Source organism: Anser anser, assembly GCF_964211835.1.
Source record: "Anser anser genome assembly, chromosome: 1".
NCBI classification, from domain to species: Eukaryota; Metazoa; Chordata; class Aves; order Anseriformes; family Anatidae; genus Anser; species Anser anser.
This window is the reverse complement of record NC_139720.1, coordinates 6,578,970-6,602,368: the sequence shown is the minus strand read 5'-3', so window position 1 is coordinate 6,602,368 and position 23,399 is coordinate 6,578,970. Positions and strand designations below refer to the sequence as shown.

Sequence of the window (23,399 nt, the reverse complement as noted above, 5' to 3'; positions counted from 1 at the left end):
TAACGCAGTTGAAGTTAACTCACTTGTTACTCAAGCTGCTTTATGCTGACTACTTCTATTTAAAGATCTATGAAGAGAACATAGCACCATTTTTACACCATCACATTGCAAAGCAAAATTGCATTTTAAAGCTTACAGGGCTTTTACTTCACTCAGCCATGAAGAAACAGTGCTTGCACATTTGGAAGGTGCTTACTGGAACAGACACACACCAGCACCCACTGGAGCAAAAAGTCCACTGCTCTTTAAACCATTCTAGAATCCTATTCCGTAATACCTCTCTGTTATATCATAGGATCCCAGGACGGTTTGGGCTGGAAGGGCCCTCAAAGCCCACCTAGTGCCACTCCCTGCCATGGTCAGGGACACCTCCCACCAGCCCAGGCTGCCCAAAGCCCCATCCAGCCTGGCCTTGGGCACTGCCAGGGATGGGGCAGCCACAAACCTTACCCTCTTTTAGTTTAAAACCATTCCCCCTTGTCCTATCATTATCTGCCTGGGCAAAAAAAAAAAAAAATGGAGAGCGACTTTTTATAAGACCCCTTAAAGTATTAAAAAGCTGCAATGAGGTTTCCTCACAGCCTTCTCTTCTCCAGGCTGAACACCCCCAGCTCCCTCAGCCTGGCTCCAGCCTCTGATCGTCCTCTTGGCCTCCTCTGGACCTGTTAACATCCTTCTTGTGCTGGGCCCCAGAGCTGAACGCAGGCTCCAGGTGGGGCCTCACAAGGCAGAGCAGAGGGGCACAATCCCCTCCCTGCCCTGCTGCCCACTCCCCTGTTGATGCAGCCCAGGACCCAGTTGCCCTTCTGGGCTGCTAACACACAGTGCTGGCTCGTGTCGAGCTTTTTGCCCACCAGAACCCCCAGGTCCTTCTCTGCAGGGCTGCTCTCAAGGAGTTCTTCACTCATTCATGTCTGGGATTGCCCCACGCAGTGCCTCACGCTCGGGCTTGTTGAACCTCACTAGGTTCACGTGGGCCCACTTTTCTAGCTTTGCCTCCCAAAACACTCCAGCAGAACTTCTTCCTTCATTTTTGAAAGTACCACAAAGACAGAAGTCATCCTTTTGCACTGATAGCACAAGCAAGGGGCAGAAAGGAAAGACAAACCAAGGTCATCTTTCTCCAGTACATTAAAACCAACCTCCACAAAAGAAACTGCATCGTGCTGAAGATCAAGGCACCTTGCTCTTCACCAGCCCATCCTTCCAGCCACCCAGCAGGTGGCTAGGAATTAGCAGCGATGCATCCCTCAAAACAGCTGGTGCCGAGGTACCACGTTACACGCTGCCGCTTGGGAACCAGACACCGTTTCAGTTGCGTGATATCAGGGTACCGAGATGGTCCTGCTTCCCAAGTGCTTCTCCCTTTGTTGTGGTTCGCGAGGTGACACGAGAAGCAAAGCCCAGTCCGCATTTCCAATTCAATTGGATTGCTTCTCCTGCCTCCCTACCCCTGCCAGCCCCGAGCTGAGAAACCAGAGCCTGGCGGTACGCCGATTAGCATCTCGTGGCGGTGAGATAACATCTGCCAATACCGAGCAACAATTCCATCCCGCTGATCGTTTCCTCTCGGGAGAGAGCTATGACATTACCAGACGTACGGCCGAGCGCTCCCTCCTCTGTTCCGCAGCACCGACGAGTGTCCCGTGGGAAGGCGCCCACACCATGTCCCTAGGCTGCAGCCCCGCGAGTCTTGGAAGCACGGGCAGGGTAAGCAGAGCCCTGCACTGCCACAACTCGAGTGGGTGGTAACTGGCAGCCCTGATGTTCAAAAAAAAGGGTGAGATTTAACCTTGGTTTCACCTACACGTTCTTCCTTTCCTCTTTATTAATACCGTTAACACATCACAGTGCATCCTCAAGGTCGTGGTCCGCTGGTGATACCGCAGAAGCAGAAGCACGCTCTCGGTCCTGGGTTTTGGAATCACACGAGGCAGGTGCACACGGGAGCCCTGCAGCAGCTGCTGCACCTCCGGCTGCCACGTGCCAAGAAGTTACGCTGCAGAAAGCTAAAACCTGAAAAGAACAGCCTGAGACTAAAACATGTCCTGCAACAGAGGCTCCACCTCCAACACAAACCCCGCAGCCTACAGAGGAAAAATAGACAATTTTTAGAAGGCGCTTCACCCCTCTGAACCTCACAGCATCTCCTACTAACATGAGGTGGGCATTGCGCCTCCTCAGCGCAAACTTTTATCTCGGTGTCCCTGTATAAGCTGGACATGCCACATCTGGTCCATCCCTCGGTGAGGCATTACAGACGACTCCTAAATTTCTAGAGTTACACTCAGAACTCTTTGTAAGCTTTTTACAGACTCGGCTACCAGGCGAGGTCAGAGCTCACTGCCTCAGGCTACTGTAGATAGCATAACTGAGACTGAAATTTAAAGACTAATGTAATGAAAATATTCATCCAAGTTACTGAGAAACCAACTAGGCAGCCAAAACTTTGTGGAAAGGAAGTATTTAGGAGCACTGTTCTGCTTCCTCCAACGGCAAGACCTTAGCAAAAACGGGTCCAAGCTTTGCAGCAGGCTGTGTCCAGCACAACAGAAGTAGCCAGAGTCAGTAGAGAAATAAATGTCAAAGCCACAAGCTGTAAATACTCCTGTTATTCATCCTGGAGTTCAGGCTCTGAGGTTTCACAAAGCTCCTGAACAATGAATAAAGGCAGCGAGTGCAGCTGGTTAAGAGAGCCTCCCCCACAAGATCAAGCAGCAAGCATTACAGGGTTGGCTCTGCCGCTGTGTCGCAAGTCTTCGGAGGTTTCACTCCTTTCAGAAAGTCTCTTGCACTGCTCCCGAGCTGCGAGCCTGCAGAACGGGGGTGATGGAGAAAAAACAAGAGCCAAAACCACGAAGCAAAAGGAAAAAACGCTTCCTTCTTCAGTCGTTCACATCTTCTTTAACACATCAGAGGTCATTAAGATCATAAGCTGCTCACAAACATTATTCCTTCTCCCCTTTATGGCTGTGTGCTTTAAGGGAGAAGCTACTCCTACGTGTTTGTACAATGCCTAGTGCAGCTACAGCCGCGTACTGCTGCACACACACACACGTGTTTTACAGGCAAATTCCCTTCCTAACCTCAGCTGACGCAGGAGACTCTGCACCCTTTTTATGCCCCCTCTTCGGTGAAAAACTATGGATTCAAGATGGATAGAGCCAAGAGTCTAATGAACTTCGAGGAGACCCCATAGCTTGTTTCAGTAGGATTGCCAAGGTAACCAGCAAGGGTTCAAAAAAATAAATAAATAATACAGTAGCCATCGTCAGAGCAAGTGAGAACAGCAGGGCGACAGGCAGCTGTTCCTCCTGACCTTCAGGAACACAGCAAAAGGAAAGTAGCTCACAAGAGGATTTGTTTCGTACTCTATCCAACATACTAGTTTCTTATTGCTTTGGTTTTGAGGTTTACCCCTGTACTGCTATGGATTAAAAAATCAAATCATCAGACTGTGATACAAGAGTACAGAAACGTGACAGGAGCAGTACTGCTTGGGGAGAAAACCCCAAATATTAAAACAAAAGGCGTCTTAGGGCAGCTGAGATTCTGTCAGTGGAAACGATCAGTTACACTAGCACTAGCTTTCACAAGAAATTTAAAAGAACACACTTCACATATCACACGTTTTGCAGAGGGTAGAAAGAAAAAAAAAAAGCAATATATTGAAATTAACATTGAGTTTTACCTCCAAAGATTTAATTTTGCTTTGACAGAGCTACATTGTTCAGAGAGACTGCATGAAGCTGCCAAAGATGAAGTGCCGTCTGTCCTTTTTTAATATATATACATATATTTATATATTTTTTTTAAGTTTTACTGATTGAGATTACTTCTGACTGAAGTTCTGTTCTAGTATTTAGAAGGAACTGTTTCTGTAGTAGGGGATTGAAAAATATGTTTGTTAATAATCCTGTTTGAAGACTAGCTTCATAAGCTAAAGATGAATTCCACAAAAATGGAAGACACCAAAAGGCCAAAAGTCAACAGCTGTAGCAGCCAGGAGCTGAAAGCCAGCAAGCAGACAGCAGCATCCTATTTCCTGCACCACACATTCACGGTAAGGAGAGCCAACAATTTTAGGAAGTTATCACGTGTTTCTAGAAGGGCACAGCATCAGTCTTTTCCTCCCTTCACCATACGTGCAATTTCTAGAACACGCTTTGTGAGAACAGTTTCTAAAGCCAGATTCCTAAGCCTAGACTCAGCACCACACACGCTTTGCCTGGGTTTGAGCAGTTATTTCACAGGGCAACAAGCGAAACACAACTGGCCAGTGAACTTCAAGGTTTGTTTCATCCCCCCGCTGTACACAGATGTATGAACACACACGCTTACAATGTGTACAATGTGCAATGTCATCTCCTACTAAGTGGCACTGCTTGAGCTGAAAGCCATAGATCTAAAAAAACATCTGAAAGTACTCTGAGGTCATTCAGAGAGCCACTGCGGGATAGGTTTTATAAAAAATGGTGGTGCAGGGGCAGACCAGAGACCCTGTATCACAATTAGCCTCTGACGACAGCCACCAGATGCTGAGGGAAGAGCATATAAAACAAGGCAAACAGTAGGAACTCAGCCAGTCTCCTGCACATTGTGGTCAGGGCCTTCCAAAACCAGAGCAGGTATCTAACAACCTGATTAGGTTTTCCCTCTATTGAGTGCTCCTGCTACATACCTTTGAGCCAGCTGTACAAGATCAGAGCTAAACAAAACAGACTGGCCCACGACACGTCTTCATTGTGCCGCTGTTGTTACAGACTGCTCAGAATTGGCTGATCTGCTATGGTGGATATATTTCCTCCTTATGAACAGAGTCCTCCTTCGCTACCTGAAATACAGAGCAAATTCTGGAGTTCTAGAGGTTATTTATTTCTTACTTCTGTGATATTCAGTACATTTTAACCTTTCTGAGTGGAGGAAGACTAAGCGACAGTACTGCCAACAAAGGACAAACATCCCAGGCCAGTTGGCTCGCTAGGAGCACGCAGGATGGCCTGAGGCATCGCTTAGCCCTTTGTGCTGGCACAGAAAAGCCCTAGGATCAGGCAGTAGATGTAAAAGCCCTTCTCACAGAAGGAGCCAGCAAAACTGAAGTAACAACCAACAAGGCTAGCGTTCAGGAGCCAAGGTCAACTGAAACTGGCCAACACAGCTAAACGCAGATTTCTTCTCCGGCTCAGAAGCACAGATGCTTACGATGCACGCTCCTCAACTGCGCACACAAAATCCTGGCTGTCCAAACCCGAGTGACAGCAGCTTCACATCCAGCAACGTTTCCTGCCCTTGTTTAGAGAGGGTATGTCATCATAGCACAGCTGGCCAAACAGAAAAGCCGATCCTTAAACAGGGCAGTACGGCTCTCTAAACAAGAGGCAGAGAAAAAGTGCTTTGAAAGACACTTACTTGGATCTCAGTCCTGATGACGATTTTCAGAGCAGGTGGAGAATAAATTTGAATGTCCTTCACAAACTGGGAACTCGGGGTGCTCTCATGGTAGCGCAGCAGCCTGAGACACGTGCAACTCCCCCCCCCAAATAATTTCAGTGCTAACACGCACGTGACACTCCCAGAACTGAAGGGACTTCAAGGCAAGTAACCCAAATATTTCCTTTTAAGCTTCCTGCATTTCTACAGCGCGCTCTAACAAACTTTCAAACTTTCCTCCTTAGCTTTGAGAGCTACAAAATCCGTTAGTTGTAGAACTGAAAACAAAGATTCCCTCAGTCCTCTGAACCTGGAAGCTGGAGCCTCAAGAAACACACTGAACATCATTCATACAACTTGCACTAGAATTTGCAAGAGCTGCCAGCAGTGAAATAATTAACCCTGTGTACGTAGGTTTTGAAAGAACTAGATGGGCAAGGCACCAATTCAGAGAACTGAAATCCAGCTATTTCATCACGGACTTAAGTGGTTCACCAAAGCAGATCTCAAACTGAGTGTAGCAGCCCACTTAAAACGATCACAGACCAACATTTTCATCAGCTCCTAAGTGATAATTCAATTATTACACTGTTTCTGAGCACAACAGGATTTGGAAAATTTAATGCATGAGGTCACACCTTTGGCCATGTTAATCCAACCCTCAAGTTAGCAGAAGGAAAGGGTTCAATAGTGTCCTTCATTCTTACCTGGTCCTTCTCGATATTCAAGAACAGCCTTTCTAGTGGGTAGGTTTTGTGTTTGTTTGGTTTTTGAAATAATATCCTTCAGAAATTTTCTTACCTGCTGAAGACAACTAAGCCAAAGTGAGAAAAGAAACCTTTTGAAAAAGCCTAGATCATCCCCATCTCATCATTCTCTCTCCACTGTCTGGGACGTGCCACTTCTTTTAAGACAGAGAGCAGAACACCACTACGAGATTTGACAATGCTATGCATATTTGTTCAGCCTGAAGACAGAATTTATCTGGGAGGAGACTGTAAAGCAGATTCCTCTCCATCTTTGCCTCATCCCTTGCTAGTAAACTTTGTTCCCAGCACATGACATCAACAGCAGCTCCAGCTGAATCCTGTTGCCTAAAGGTAAGGCAGCCACTGGCACAGGTTTGGATATAACACTGCGGGTTAAGTTACCGGAGGAAGATCCCTGAGGTGCTCTCAGTCCCTCCACCCCAACTAAAAATAAAACTCTGGTCAGTGACAGGTAGTTACTTTTCTTTAGGTTAATGTCTTACAGGAGGATAAGGCTCTCACTGGCAGCCTATGGTTGAGATTTGATGATCACTATCTGCTTAGTGGGAGATCTGCATACAATACCCATGGCTATGTAGGGCAATATTATCTGGGGCTTTAAACACATCGAGGTGATGGCTGAAGTCTCCTCTGACTTCAAATGTTCTCATGCAAATTTCTGCAAAGAAAGCATCCGATTCTTTTAAAGTTACTTGCTTTTTTAGTCTCCCCTCTTAAAATCAGGGTGGTGCTATCCATGACAGCCAACTCTTTGGAAACATTAAATCTACATAAACAATTTTGGGCACAGACTCCTCTATAATTAGTCAACTTCTCTCTTGTTACATAATGGAGCCCTAACCCCAGCGATGTTACACCTGTAACGACTGCTACAGTCATAGCAAGGGTGAACCAAATCCTGTTTTACAGAGCACTTAGGAGGACAAGATAATTTTCAGCCCCAGTGCTTCTGTGTCACGTCGCACGCTGGGATTTCAAGTTCCTTTCCTGTATCTGCCTGTGACTGCTGCAATGGCATCGGGAAGAGGGCAGAAGACATCTGAAGCACAAAGCAGAGACATTTACTTTAAAATGGAGCTAATTTAGTGCACATTTCATTCCTCTGTGAGTACATAAAGGTCTGCCTGCCCGAGGCAAATTGAGCTGAAAAGTGCAGAGGCAAACCAGAGCAGTAAATTCTTACCCTGTACGTCCATTGGCACAGGAATAATCAATACATACCTAACTGAGAGGGAGATCTTTAAGCAGCTAGCGACACTGGAAATTAAAATTCCTTGCTTTTATTTTTTAATTAAGGAAGGGGAGGGAAGTGGTAACAGTATTTGACACAGCCTGTCTGGCTGGCTTTGAAAGCCACATTCGTATCATCATTTATTTTCACGCTCCAGTATTTTAGAAGGTCAGCCAGCTCGTGACTTGTCAACTGCTAAGGAGTGAAGTCGCTGCAGTTACTACATCCAACCAGCAAGCCCCTCCACCGATGCTCTGGGTTAATATTTCTCTCAGAGGCATGCATATAAACAAGGAAAAGCAACTATGACTGACAGGAGAAGAGTTTTACTGTTCACAAAGTAAAGAGATGTAACATAGCATCTCCCTTGTTCCTTTTCTGTTTCAAACACTACTAGCACTTCATGATAAAACTTTATTTATTCACTGTTGTAAGTAGTCTAAGCAAACCCTTGGTGAGAAAAACACCTCTGAAAAAAATCTATTCCACTTCTGAGAAATAATTCGTATCTCCATTTCTCTGAGATATGAGTGATCAGTGTTTTTCTTTAGTGCTTAAACACCAGCTTTTCCCTTATACAGAGATATTCATTGCAAAGGAAGCAAAAAAAACACAATCATTGTTCTGTATTATGGTAGCTGTACAATAAAGTACATCTGCAATGCTGCATTAGTCAAAGGACCCACGGAAGAGTCTTAAAATAACACCTTTTTGTTAGCCTAAACCAGAAATTGCAAAAGCTTTTAAGACATGCTTTAGGGTTTGGAAAGAAGGTCTTCCTTCTGTTCCCTTCAGAAAAGGAAGGGCACAAGAAAACAATTGTTACATTTATAGTACTTCATTATTTAGAGTTTAAAATCCCTGCAATTAAGAAAAAGGTGGACAGCCTCCCTCCAAATTTCTTGCCTATTTCATCTGCATACTTCTTACAGCAGGCATCATCTCCTGCTACACCCACGTACAGGACCAAGCACAACACAGCTCCGTTTTCAGCTGCCATCCTAAACCCAAAACTATCCAGGAAACATGTCCTTAAGAGCCTCGATTACTGAAAATCCAGAATCCAGAGTGTTTTAAGGGCTGTGGTTTCTTGCACACACCGAACCTCGCCTGAACTACCTGAGATCACAATCTGACGAAGCAGCAGCCATCTCACACTTACCATCGCCAGATGGAACAGGCACCTGACAGAAGGCAGGCAAAATATTTGGAGCTAGGATCTGCTACTGTTTAAGCCAACAGTTTTTTTTTCCCCCCCCAAGCATAAAATTAAATTGTGGAGAGTCAGGAAGCAACGAAGAAGAAAAAAAGCAGCTCTTTACCATCACGCTTAGTCAGTAACGCCACGCATCCAAAGCCAAATAATACAGTGGTATGAGACCTTTTATAAACTCTTACCCCATCCTTTTTTTTTTTTTTTCCCCAGAAGTTACCTGTTATTACATGCAGGAGCAAGTTATTTTTAACCAGAAGGGGATGGGGAAGAAAAATCCAAAGAAAGAAAAATAACCCTTAACACAGCTCAGCTAAGCCTCACATCAGATAGCAAAGAGGCTTGCAAGAAGTTTTTCCTTCTCTCCTTCGGGCACAAAACTGCATGGAGCCCAGAAACACCTCTCCTGGGCTCTGAAGTCTCTTTCCTTAGCTGCTAACGTTATACACGCTGCAAATACGAGAGCAGAGCCGCGTTTGGCAGCTTTCAGAGCATCACACAAACCTGCCTGGAGGAACTTTAGGGGCCAAAACCCCAAGGGAGCAGCCGCCGTCCCAAGTGCTGCTTTTGGAACCGCAACAGCTGACGTGAGAAGGGAAATATCCCATTAGTGAGTAACAAGACCCACGCCGGATCGCTCCCACCGAGGGCTGAGGGCTGACAGGAATGAGGGGAACCCCAGGGCTTCTCCCCGAGGGGGTCGCTGAGGAAAAGGGAGCGGGGACAGGCGAAGCTGAACCGGGCTCGCCACCCTCAGGGGAGAACCCCCCGGGAAGCCCACTGCAGGCGCTTCCCGACCCCCAGAGCTCCACACGGCGCTGGAAATCCGCCTCGGTATCCGGTAAAAAGCCCGTAGAAAGCCGGTCCCCACGGGCAGAGCCGGGAAGGGGAGATTCCCTCAGGGGGAGCCCCGCGCTCACCTGCTGCGGGCAGAAGTCCGCGCCTCTCCTGGCTAGGGCAGCGAGGGGACAAAGCGGGGTGCGGGAAGGACACCAGACGAAGGGCAGCCGGTTCCTGGAGTAACCTCAAACCTAAAGCGAGCTCCGCTGAGGAGCCGACCCCGCTCTCATGCGCACTGCGCCCGGCCAACACCCACGGCGGGCGGTTAAAGCGCCGGGCGGGCAGGGGCGGCTCGTCCCGGGTGGGGAGCGGCGCTCCGGCACGGCTCCGCCTCGCCCGGGCGGGACGGCTGTGGCGGTAGAAACGCAGCCGCCTTTGTCCTGAGCCCGCTGGGCTGGGCATAGAGCCGATACTCCTCCCTCCCACACGGCCAAGTGCGGCAGGCCGCCGTGTAATGGGGTCTGGGAGCGAAAAGGGCGGAGAAGGAGGTGGGGGGGGAGCGCTGTGGGGCCGCCATGAGCGCCCGCTGATGAGGGCAGGGGGGGCTTACTTCTCCTGAAAATCCTGAGGTAAATTCCTGCCCAGACCGAGCGTCCGGGACTGGGAAAGATATCTTATGTTCTCTGGAGGGTTCTGGGGGTCTCCAACTACTTTTCACTCAGTACCCGCGCTTGTGGGGGGAATGGGGAAGGAGCTCAGTTCGCAGTGGCTTCGTGTCTGTGGGGCTGTCTCTCCACTGAATTACTGAGGAACGTTAAGGGTAAAAGAGGTGAAAACAGTCAAAAGTTACTGGCCTGACCCCGTGCCTCCTCATCTGGCTGCATACTCCTTTCCCGAGCCTCTGTCCTGAATGAGGGAAGGGTTTTGTGTGCCATGTTACATGGTGCCACCCATAACAGCTCAATAACACATACTGTCTATCTGTACTCTTATTACTAATATATCATCACGCTGGCAGGAATTTATTTATAGAAGGTAGTCATTGTGCAATGCCACGACAGCCATCAGATTAACAATTCGATTCACATTCCACACCATTGTAAAAAATTCAAGCCGCTATCAGGAAGGGACTTTGAACAGCTCTTGCAGAAATCATTATTTCTTGCTCATGCTGTGGTGGCAGAATGATTTCTAGAGCAGAAAGTCCTTTGAAGTATGTAAGAAGGAGATGTTTCAAAAAGAGGTGACCCTAACCAAAATAAGTGGTGAGACAGAACTGGAAAGGGGGAGCTGTGTGATTTAGGGCAGTGCGGGTTGGGAAATAGTGACACCATGGCCAGTCTGCAGCTCTGTATTGAGTGTCCTCCAGGGCCACAGGAGCTGTGTCTGGGAGAACAGCAGGTGGTTGGGATCCCAAAAAGACATTTACCTTACGTAATTTTGGTTATTTTAAAGATGGCACCTCTAATCTAAACTGTCCTTTCTACAGTCAAGAGAGATGGGTTGTCTCCACTGGCCTAAGACAGGTTGGACAAACCACATTGTGAGGAAACATCTCCAGTGGACAGAGTAATGGCAAAGCTTGACCAAAGTCCTACCTGTCCTTTTTGACCAGAGGACTACTTTATAGCTTGCTAATGTTAGGTTAGATGAATCCCAGCGCTATCTTTGGTTGATTCTGCCAATGACTTGGTATAGGATCATAGGCTATGACTATCCCCTGCAACAGTTGTTACACAACAGGACAGGGGAGGAAAGTGCTTCATTTTATAAAGGAGCAATGTGGGAGTGGTGTCTACTCCATATAGCATGTAGACCCCGGTTAAGAAAAACATCTTTGTTTGGGAAACACATTTAATTGGACAATATACTTAAATGCAAGCATGTACTTTACTGATTTCCTGTGTGGGAACATCAATGAACAGATGCAAAGTGCTTTACTATTCATCAGTGTGGGATGTTAGATAACGTCAATGTGTTATTCTGACAGCATTATGTGTAAGTATATGCTAACTCTCCCTGCCTGAGCTAAAGCTCTCTTTGCTGAGTAGGAGATCACCCTGAGGAAGATTGTCTAGTCCCAGAGCTTTGTCAGTTCCACAATGTTATTTTCTTCATTTCTTGATTTACCCTCAGCACCTTTTGATAGCAGGTCTAGCCTCACATTAAAAATGTGCTCTGTCTACATTTTTCTACCCCAGGAGTGTCCGAAAGACTTTTTTTTGTCCTTTTGATCATCATTTGTATGTTTTTTCTTCTTTCCTCGTTCTTCAGCGTTATTGACTACTAATCCTGGCATTAACTTTATTCTGGAGAGCAGCTGTGTGTTGACACATTCTGTCCTGAAGGTGGGGAAATATATTGTGCACAGTTCCAAGTACACAGCCTATTACTGTGTATTATGGAGAACTTCCCTCCTCTGCAGTACAGAAACTTGTTATACCAGTTTAAAAATATGTCAAGTATGCATCTCCTTCCTCAGACATTAATCATTAATTAACATGTGATACTGACATTTCTGGTTGCTACTTAATAAAGCAAGGCGGTATTTTATGTGCATTTCTAAATTATATCTTATTCCAGCATCAACAGCACAGCATACCCAACTGCCAGTGTCAGGACAGTCCTATGTATGAGAAGCCCATTCGACAGCCCGTCTGGAAATGTTGCCAGAACCAGAGCCACTGGATCAAGCAAATGTTTGCAAAACTCCTCTTGGCAATTGGACTTCTTTTCCTTGTGTTACAGATCAAAATTCAATTTTTTTTTTTTCTCACACAGAATGTGCTTTGTTATGTTTATTACTGTAAATAGCTGAGACTGGACACTGAACTAAGGAACTGTGGTCAAAGAGGATCTTATTCACCTGTTTTGGTTTTCCTTCACAAATAGTTTTACTCTTGGGTCTTTGTTTTCTCTACAAATGACCTGGAGCAGGACTGAGGAGTCAGAAAGAAAAGGTAAAAAGATGGAAAACTATTTGTTATTTATTTGAATTTAAGTAGACTTAGAAAGCTCTGCAGTTAAAATTCAGGGCCACATTATGCTAGGCATGGTATATAAAGTCAAAAACATCCCTGCTTTAGAAAGCTGGTAATTTACATTTTGACTGCAAGGCAACAAAAAGAAAAAATAGGGAATAAGTGTGTACTGGGATATGAGATAACTATGAAAGAAAATGGGTTTAGCCAAATTAAAGTTTGAGTTACTTTTATGGTCATTGTATTTGAGTTTCTGTTTGTGGTAACTGTGGTATTGTGATTTGTTATTTGTACAGATTGGCAATTAGAAACCTCAGGACAAGATAGTGGCTTATCATACAGAGTGACAATACAAATACCATCTAGTTAGCATTCATTGTTACTCATGTTTGCAATCACTGATCCCACAGGAGATATGTTTCACAACTCTTTTATACAACTTTTCCTAAAGATCGTCCATGTCCTTGTTTTCGGCAAGGCACTCCTGGCTAGTGCCAGGACTTGGTGCCCCAGCGCACTTTCCTTTTCAGTGCCTAGCTGCCAGGATGGAATCCAAACGGCAAGATAAACTTGCAGTGGTAAATTTGGGGATTTGTCTGTGAATCAGCAGCAGACTGACATCCCAGCCCAGATGTCACTGCTGCCTCAGTTGTGCCACTTCAGTGGCTTTTGTGCACTTTTGTGGTCAGGTGTGGGTAGTGATCCAGATTAAGTTTTTTATTTGGGGGAACGGAATCTTTTTATTATTTATTTATTTATTTATTAGATAATTTTGCATTTGGTTTAGAGCATCATTGGACAAAATCCCTTCGGGTTGGGGGAGACAAATAGCAACCTCTGAAGCCAGATCCTCTGCCATGGGGACAGGAATGTGGAAATCCAGAAATGGTGATCCAGGCTGCAAAAGGACTAAAAAGCATGAACTTTCTCAAAAGATGGGAGGTCTGAAATCCCATCCTTCTCTGAGCTGCAGAGGGCAACTCCCTTTCCTTCCCCAGGCGATCGGGGTATGCGTGTGGAAAGTGAGAGATGAGTTTGAATGGTCTGAAGGTTAAGGGACAAAACTGAGCCTCCTAGCCTGACGCTTCCTAGACAAGCATCTGAGATACCATCACTAGCTGTAAAAATGGCCAAGATAGGATCTGTGAGAGCAGAGGCAGTCAGCATTTATTAGGCGTTCTCTAGGAATGCCTTTAGCAGTTAGTCCTATTTGGGATTAAGCCAGAAGAGCACCTGATTTTTGAGGGATGCTCTAGCTTAACTGGAAAGTAGCCCTGAAGGTGCAGTGGCCAGTGCAACTTCTGTACCTGCACAGAAGCAGAACTGGAGGCATCGAGAGCTTTGGTTCTCTCCAGCCAAGCTTCGCTGTCTTCTTTTCGTCTCCAGGATCCCCAGATTCACCCCTGCCTCCTTCTCTCTTCAGTACCTTATCCCTTTCCTGCGTGGCTGAGGCTGTATCTCTGTCCAGAGGCCATTCCTTCTGCCTCCTCCATGTCACCCCCACTGCTTCTTGACCCGCTGTTTTTCTCCAGAGCTCCCCGTGCTGCCTTCCGGCTCCATCAAGCCGTTCCCTTCTTGTCCCTCTTCCATGCTGCTGGCTCCAAATACACTGAGCCTGATCTGATAGGCACGCTAGTAAGTCGTCTAGCAAGTTGGACTTAATTTCTTTCCTTAGCTTCCTTTTGATGTTGGTGCATCTCACTGGCGAGACAAGATTTGCAGGTATGAGGAGAAGTCTGCAGAGGAAGGAGTTACCCAGGGAGCTGTGCCATCCTTGGGGGTTTTTTGTAGTTCAGTGGGAGGGGAGAGAAAGGGGAGCTGGGGGGTGTTTTGGGAGTTCGGTACCTCGGTTGCACTTAAATTTTAATTTAGGCACCTAAATCCTTTATTGGTCTAGTTGTTAATCCTTCCCTTCAGCAGATCCTGCTCTTTGAGCAAATTCTTCCCTTTCCTATAGGCTTCTATAGCATTAATGCTGTAGAACAACCTAACAGCTGTTCTTTGATTTCTGCTATGAAAAATCTGTTTTCTGACGTTTTCTGATAGTTTGTTCTCCCATACCTCCCAATGAGCATAGACAACTAGATATTTTCCAGAGTCAGCAGATCTGAAATGGATGCAATTTACTGTGGGGAACGGAAGAATACGCCACGGACCTGAGCTTAATATTAATCATATTATTTCCAAAGGGGAGGAATGCAAATAAAATTAAAGACATAGAATGATTTATTCTAAAAGAGCATAAAATACATACACTCAGAAAAACAAAACAAAACAAAACAAAAACTACATTTATTTATTTATTTATTTATTTAGATTTCTGTTTTGATTCCTGTTCAGACTGCAAGTTAATTCTCCTAATGGCCCTCCATTGGCCCATAACACGAGTCTGGACGAGCTTAATTCCAGTTCCCAAGGACAGAGTGTCCTGTGGCACGGTGAGCTGTGTTTTGCACTTGAGCTGTATTTTCTGTTTCAGCAGAACTGAATGATTTGTGGAGAAGGGCAGCATGGAGGGATGCCTTGTGTTTGAGAGAAGGGCTTGTCATTGTTATCTGTGATGTTCTCTAACTGTTCTGGAAAGGGATTCTGCCTGTTTGTTTTTTGTTTTTTTGTTTGTTTGTTTGTTTGTTTGTTTTGGGTTTTTTTTGGTAGGGCTGTGGGCTCTGCCCAGAGCCAACTTTAAAGTCAGTGGAGCAAATCCTGGTAATTTCATTAGGAACTGAATCGGGCCTTTACTGGATCAAGAAAAGGGTTTAGATCTCTGTAGCAGAATGTAAGTGGACTTTAGACATTTAAATTTCTTCTGCAATCCAAACAATCTCTACTTATCAGCCAACTAGACCTGCATCTGCCTTATCTCTGTAGGTGCCTGTTTGATCTGAAAGTTCGCTGGTTGCACATTCTGTCTGAGGTGAACAGAAAATGTCAGCACAAACTTCACCTTGTTCAACATCATGGCTTGCAGATTTTTTCTCCGCAGCGTAACTCAGGCTCAAAGTGCCCAAAATGTGTTGAGGGGTACGTGGTATTATTTACTTCTGAACGGGGTTTCAACACACTGTACCTCCACAGAAATCAGGCTGGTGGATAACCTTCGTGGGTCAGAAAGTGAGAGCACAGATAAAAGCTTGTAATCAAGATGTTACAGTAAGACGAAAGGAAGGATGGAAATCCTCATCCCTAGACCTTCAAGGACAAATCGTATATTTTACATCACCGTCAACAGATAAAAAAAATTCCCCATCGTGGCAGTCCTCTAATACCTTGGGACAAGGCTATTAGAGGATAATCCTAGCCTAAAACACAACCCTATGCTGAAGCATTGGTTCTCCTAATGCTGCAGGATACAATTACAGAACAAGGCCTGGAAACCACAGCCTTTGTTCTGCCTTATTGCTTAATTGTTTAATGAAGTATTCACTTCATCTAAGTGAGTGCTTTGTAATTTTGAAGTTGCATGCAGCTGGCAGTGGCAATAAGCAAAGAACTGGCTTTTTTACAGAATAATTTGTTCTCTTGGTAAAAGAAGGAACCATTAAAGATACCTGGCTCTGATAGTAAATAATCTGAGAGAGCTCCACATAAAAGGGAAATCTCACCCTTAAAAGTGAGGAAAGAAAGGACATTTGTTACTGCTTTTTTTTTTCTTTTTTTTTTTTTCCCTACCCTCTTCCCCTTGTTGCTGTGCAAGGACAGATGGAAGCGGTGGTTTTACCATTAGGAACTGATCCTGCACTAGCAGCTCAGTTCCTAAGGACAGGACACTGCTGTGACTTGAACTTCTAACACTGGAATGGGAGAGACATTCCTGACCAAAAAAAAAAAAAAAGGTAGGCACATTAAGACGAGTGCAATATTTGGGCCTGCATCAGTCACCATACATAAACACAAAATAACATTTTCAAAAGCGTATTTTAAACTCTTTTATGTGTTTTCAGAGAAAAGCAGTAGCACAGTTCTACTCTTGAAGGTATCCCTGTGCTCAGATTATGGTGTCAGACCCCAACTCCCAAGGTCAGCAAAGACTTCGTTTCCCTAGTGGCTACTGCTAGGCACCTCCCAACACTTCAGGTGTTTTAGCTCACTCTTTTGAAGTATTTATTTCTCTTTATTTCTCTTTACGAACTGCAGAAGGAACTTAGACCCTTAGCTCTGGGGTTGGATTCCATTTTTGGCCAGACACCAGATACCAGGAGATTTGCGATAGACAACTGAGAGAATGTGACTGGGAACAGGAGAAAAACATTTGAATTCTGAAGCTTTCTTGAATTCCAGCAATGCAGGGTCTCTTGCAAATGCTCGATACTGAAGTAACATCACCAGTCTTTAATATAGAGTTTTTCTTTAATAGCTATAAAAGTGTTTTGTGAATAAGATTAGTACAAAGAACAGGTGAGGTCACCTGTGCACCAATCCCTTCCTCTCCTGCCAGCCCTGTCTCCTGGGAGGTCATGTCTGTGAATATTTTGCTAGTTCTCAAAAGGAAGAACGCTTCTTCATTGAAATCACATTTCCAGAGGAAAATAGCAATGGAAGGGGTAAATTACAGGTTGTTCTCTTGTTGCTTTCCACACAGACTCTGCTGTATGTGCCATTGTGAAATCCACAGATGACAGGAAGGAAGCCACCGTGCAGCGTCCCTGGGAGCATCAACAAGCGGTGTGCACATGGTAGATACACGTGGATATAGCTTGTGCACTGCTCTTGGCCCAAAAGGGGTGACAAATGCACGACTTCTAGTGACTGGTTCGATTTAAAGAGAAGTACAGTGCAAGCTTTTTGTTTGTCTGGACGCTTTGTAACTTGTTTTCATGAACCTTCTATTCCCAACATCATTTAACAAACTATTACACGCCTTTTAATAAATTATAGTCATTAACCTTGCTGAGGGCAGGATTTTAATTCAGGCAGTAAAGAATCTGTCCTCCAGGCAGGAATGTTCAAGATCACAAGAGTGTCAGAGCTAAAATCAATTCAAGGACCAGCAGGACCCAAACTGGCTTACAGCCATCTTTTGTACCTTTACAGTACTGACCGGTTCCTGCCTGTGCCAGAGTACGGAGCCTCCCCGTTCTGCTTTATCTGTGCTCGCTCCAAGCTGCCTCTGTAGTCTGTTCTTGCAGCTGGAAGAGGTAAGGCATAGGAAGCCCCTGTTTACGTTGCTTTGCCTTTAAGGACATACCTGCCAGCTCTTCTGCAGGGAGTTTCCTGCAGAAGGAGCTGCACGGAGGCAAAGCACTGACTCACGCCTGCGAGAGACACCTCCTGGAAGGGCTGGCATGGAATAGCCACAGGCCCTTCGTGAATCAGTCCTCAGCAGTCTCATTAGCACCTGATTTCTTAATCGTATCCCTTATATACTTCTGCTAGCAGCTATTTTTGTATCCTCTGTGCAGCTACCACGTTAATGGGGACTCTCTGTCCACATGAAAGAATATATTTTTAATCTATATGGGAATGTTTGCGTACACTTTTGTACAAACCCTTAAAGAAGAAAGTTTTTTAAGAAAAAAAAGTCTGCTAAAACCAGATGTTCAGTACCCTTTTCCAAAAAAAAAAAACCCTAAATTTTACCTTCTTTGAAGAAAAGATTTTGAAAAGGTTGCAAAAATATTTAACACCTTTTTGGTTTAAAATACTATCTAGCCAGGTGTGGTTATTATAGCTGCTTATCACTCTTACATAACATTTGTGGGTTTTTGTTTCAAAGTTTCAATTGCTTGCTTTTAGTGTTATTACTGGCTGTGGCTCAATTTCTGTGGTTATAGCTTGCCATAATCTGAAATGGTTTCTTCCCGGCTTACGCTGCCACGCTGAGTCAGAGAAGGATCAGAAGTGGCAGGGAGGAAAACGAAAGAGGGCACAGATCAATTCTGCCTCAGCTGGGTAGAAGCACAATTGTACGACGGGGCTGAAGGTTGTCCAGTGGAAAAGGCATTGAATCACGACTGGCAGAGATGACTCTGCTCTGAGTGGAGTCTTGGCAGCAAAAAAGTGACGAAGCAGCATCTCAATTACATCTTCCACTTGGTCTGCTGCTGAGAACTATCCAGAAGCTGCCTGGCACAAAGCTAACGTAACCCCTACCCGGTTGCCTCTGGCTGCTGGAGGTTTAGGCTGGGTTGGGACCCCACTTGTCGCCCTGTGCTCTTATCAGTGTGCTTGTTGACCTAGCTGTGCTCACTGCATTCCACAGCTGATCATTCAATATTGTTTATTTGAATTCCTCTGCAGGTTCAGCATGGCCTGACACTCACTGTTTTGTGCTTGAAGCAGTTACAGGCTTCCCTCACTGTGGTGCCTTTGAACAATGTAATTGTTCTCTATCCTTTTCCTATGGTGTGGGAATCGAGGGAGGACTGGTTAATTCATGCTGATAACCAGTGTTCCCTGAAATTCCAAGTATTATTAATGGTATCGGTATGGTTGGTCATGCTTTCTTGCTTTTCATGAAGCCAGAAGTAAAAGTAAAGCTCAGATAAAGAGACACTTGGCATTCCTACTCTCTAATATTTACTACAGTCGAATGATTGCCATTGCAGATTCTTGCAAAGCATTCACCAGCCCTGAGGAGTGGAACAACTCGGCAGGATATCTGCATTACAACCGGAATATTATTCCTGCTGGGAGAGGACCTGAGGGAGTATTTTTCCTTTTCAACAGCTCCTGCTGTGCCTCGGCGTGCACAGTCCATCTGGACTAACACCTTCAGCAGTTCTCCTCTCTGCCTGGCAGCCTGGCCCAGCGGTGTGACAAGCCTCTTAGTTCACCACGGAGCCGTGAGTAACACAGCTGATTGGTTTTTATCATCCACTGTTCCCAGCATGTCACAGACCAGTCCGTAACTTCCTTTACAGGTGGGGAAGTTGAGTCACGGAGAGATGATGTCCTGTAGGTCGCCTGTTAAGCAGGGTGGAAGAGGTGAGGAGGAGAAGCTGGCTGGCTGAGCTCTGGCTGGGAGACCCATGCTCTGATTGCTACCTCTTACTGAAATCTGAGGTATGGTGCTCACACTCTGCTTGCCTCATCTGCCTGGCTTGCAGGTCCAGTCTGCTGGGAGGTCTTTGCAAGTCTCTTGTTCTCTCCAGAACCTCCTAACAATCTACAGAACCTCGTTTGGATCTAAAATAAAACTGTCCAGAAAGCCAGAACAGTCAGGCCTTCGGAAACTGTGCTCTGCCGAATGGTCCAGGTCCCCAAACACATCTGTATCTCTCACAGGTGTTTTCGTTAGAGCAGAACAAGGTGTCCTCTTGCTTCCAAAAATCTGAGAATTTGGTATCAAGAAGCTCATCGTGACTATGAGATCGCAATTGGCCCTCCAGCATAATCGATGTGGGTTCAAAGACAGGGGCTGCAGTGAAAGTGGAACAGAAGAGAATTTAGAGCCGTGCCTGGCATGACTTTGGGAGCGCTTTCTCACACGTGTTACAACTCAGAGAGCTGCGTGATTGAACCAAGGGCTCCTTCCCCTTGGGCAGTCAAGTAGAAACACGACATTGGCAGCACTGGTAACAGAATAACCAGGAATTGCTTCAAGATCTGAGCTGTTATTGCCCTCTGCTGACCGTTCGCTATATAGTGCCAGCACTTTATTTTCTGCTAAGGTGCAAAGATTTCCGAGAACCTGTAGTAAACTGAAGGAGCCTCTCTGGGACAGAGAATTATTATTACTATTATTTAATTGTTTCATATTTGGCTTCTCACTGTTGTAACTGGGTACATATCACTCAGTCCTCATCACAGGTGAGTCCAATCTGAGCAGTTGTGCCATGGCCCTGGCTGCTCACAGCAACAACCAATTTTCCCCTGCAGAGCTTGCAGTCTACAGAGACAAGAAAGGAAAAAGACAGGAAAAAAAGAATGATCAGCCCCATTATGTATAGTTGCTGAGGTACTGAAAGATCTAGCTGAGCTCATGAAAAGGGGCAGCTCTGTTACCCTGCTTGGAAGCTGTTGTCAGATGAATTCAAATAAACTACAAGTTCTGACTGCAAGGAGAATGGATCACACACTGTTGGCATCTTTTTTTTTTTTCTTTTTCTTTTATTTTTTTCCTTTTTCCTTCTTCTTTTTTTTTTTTTTTTTTTATTTTTTCCCTCTTCACAAGGTTAGATATTTCCTTAGCTCAACCAAAGTCGCGATTCAGTCAAGTACCAGTTAGAGGTAAGCAGGCCAAGAAGCAATAAATAGGAGGTTGGACCAGACAGTCACATTTCTTGGGCATTAGCTTGCTGAAGGTCACATTGGAGTTTTGTGAGAAAGCCAGGAAGTGAATCTTTTTTGTTGTTGTTGTTCTTGCCCAGGGCTGTAAAAACATTTTTTCCTCTTCTTTATGTTTCAGAATCATCTAACAAATGGCTTGTAAAAATGTATTTAAATGTTATAGTGATGAACAGGGCAGAAAGATCTTTGACTTTTAAAAAAGATTTCTTTAGCCTGTGAATTGCTACTGAGCTGTTCACCAGGACTTTTGCTGTGGTAAATTTACTCTTTGGATTTTGCTTCTTTGGTAGTTATGAGTGGGTAACTGAATAAATTGGTGTTGTATTTCAGCCATCAAGCGCCTCAGACAGGTTTCAGGCTGTCCATTGAAATATTACTGGATTGCCTACTCTGAATAAATGCTGACATGAAAAACCACTAAAAGCACACGGCTTTCCACAGACAGCACACAAAGAGGACTGTTATCTTCCACAACTTCCATTTTACCACACTAAATACATTGTTTATTTGTTTGTTTGTTTTTACAGTCTGTGTTAGAGGATAAGTCTACTCTTGCTGCCAGACAAATGCTATTCCTTAACTCACACTGGAGGGGCTTCTAATTTTAGCAATTAAGACCACAGTTCCCAAGCCCAAGTATGGAGAGAAAACATTAAAATTTCAATTTCTGAACTGTAGTGGTGTTACTATAGAGTATAGCAATAATAATAGTGATGATAATAACAATAATAGTTACAATAATTAATAGTAACATCAGGCCAATGAACAAGGGGCTGATTGTCCTTGCTTGAATATTCTTGCTGGTCCCATTGAAAAAGGGGTAAACTAGGTTAGTTTTCCAGTCCTCTGCATTGGTGGTCTGGATAAGTGGTATTATATGGAAATAGCACAGAAAAGACACTGTAGAAAAGCTTACAGGCAGCACTGAATGGGAAATGTAGCAGGGACCACCTGTTTAAATGGAAGGATGACTGTGGGAAAAGAATTGGGCTAGGGGAAACAGAATAGGAAGGAAAACCTCTGGGAATGGGAAGTGGAGACAGGAAGAGAAAGGTACTGTGGAGGCACACTGCAGGGTAAGTGAGAGAGAGTATTCACCAGGAAGTAAAGGTGATAAATCCACCTAGTCATTAACAAAGTCTAATGTAGTAATGCCATTATGTTTTGCTGTGTGCACCCTCCACACTAGGAAAAATCCACAATGAAGCTTGGAAAACTTTGCTGGTGCTGGACAGGAGAGAATAGGCAGGTAGTATGTGGTGAGTACCTTACTGTGCAGATATATCCCAACGCACTGAGCCTGTGCTGTGAATACAGCCCATGCCTTGGCCCATTGCTTGAGTTGGAAAAAAATGGTTTTTTACCAACCATATCTTTCCAGCTGAGTAAACTCTGTGGTGTAGAAATCCAGAGTCGTTTCCCTGCCCCCCAGCATTTCTCCTGCATGGATTTCTTTCGGAGAGCCAAATTCTCTCGTTACTCTGCTCTTTCATTTGTTACACCTTTCATTTTTTACAATTTTCCATTAAAACCACTCCCCCACTCCAGTATTTATGGCACTGCCACCAATTCTTAAACTGTGAAACATGGTATTTTGTAAAGCTTTCCAGATTCGTGTACTTATATAAGAGTCTTGGCATTCATTAAAAAAGTTACCCAGCTAAAGAGGGAGAGAAAAAAAAAGGACAAAATGTTTTGAGTTTCCACTAAGGACTCAAAAACAAAAAGCAAGAAAAAGTACACTCATTTAAAAATATTTTTAATCTCATCTAGTGAGGTCTTGAGAAGGAAGGGAGACTAACTCATAAATATGGGCCATGACTGTGTTTATACTGTATCCTAATGCTCAGAATAGTCTTTTGTTATGGGCTTGACTCCCTTAAACAACAGATGACAAACTTTTAATGTCATGAAAGGTATGTTTCATTAAACAGGTATAAGAATCAAAATAGTCATATTTAGACCGAAGGCCACATAAGGAGAATGATTTCATGTATTCATTTGCTTTCTCCTTTCCCCCAGGTTCTTTATATCTCTTACCAATTCTTCATTGCTTCTTTACAGAAGTATCATTCAGTGTCCATAACGAGAGTGATTTTGGGCCAGGAAGTGGAGAACACCGGAGCAGGTATATAGCACATTATCCTTGATGGGGGAGAGTTGACAAAGAAAACACTCATCTTTCCAAAAATGATTTCATCTGCTGTAATTGTTTATAGGAGGACAGGTCTGGAACAAAACCTGACTGCCACTCTGGAAGACCTAACGCCTCCTCTGTAATCAGCAGCTGAGGCAGCCTGAATGTCTTCTATTGCAGTTAATTTGTCCTTAAAAACTCCTTCAGAAAGCAGACTGTGGCTGGAGCTTCTGTTCTCTTAAACATGACCCATTACATCAGACCTCACTGACATATGGCTCTAATAAGCCAAGCTGCAGATAATCTGAGGTGTTGCCATCCATACCTGTCCTGCCTTTTCCAGGGGTGACTTTCCTTCAACAGAACTGGTGGAAGAGATCAATACCTATACCTGTGTTAAGTACAACACGTTAACTTGCACTGCTGTGGAAGTTAGTTTAAAACGTTTGGTTGCGATTTGACCTAGGCTACAGGAATGTTTCTTATTTTCAGTTAACTCCAGGGCATTAAAAGTTTCAGTCTAGACAGCCTGAAAACTCTGTCCTACCTAAGGGGGAAAAGGTAGGCTCCCTTTTACTAGATAGCTACAACAAAACTATGTTAAAATATCCAGGTGTCTGTGTTGCTG

At 44.6% G+C, this 23,399-nt stretch overlaps 1 protein-coding gene across 1 annotated transcript in view; it reads left to right on the top strand.

Annotated features, from left to right (window-relative positions):
• Window positions 1-1,767: 1,767 nt before the first annotated feature.
• The window catches only part of LOC310892279 (uncharacterized protein), a 42,072-nt gene continuing 20,440 nt past the window's right edge, over window positions 1,768-23,399 (top strand). The window contains exons 1-7 of the mRNA XM_083819779.1: window positions 1,768-9,485; window positions 12,008-12,384; window positions 14,722-17,078; window positions 17,437-17,540; window positions 18,951-19,187; window positions 19,266-19,329; window positions 22,699-22,762. Of these exons, the coding sequence (XP_083675905.1) occupies window positions 17,018-17,078; window positions 17,437-17,540; window positions 18,951-19,187; window positions 19,266-19,329; window positions 22,699-22,762 (530 nt within the window). The 5' untranslated portion in view covers window positions 1,768-9,485; window positions 12,008-12,384; window positions 14,722-17,017. The remainder of the gene's footprint in view (window positions 9,486-12,007; window positions 12,385-14,721; window positions 17,079-17,436; window positions 17,541-18,950; window positions 19,188-19,265; window positions 19,330-22,698; window positions 22,763-23,399) is intronic.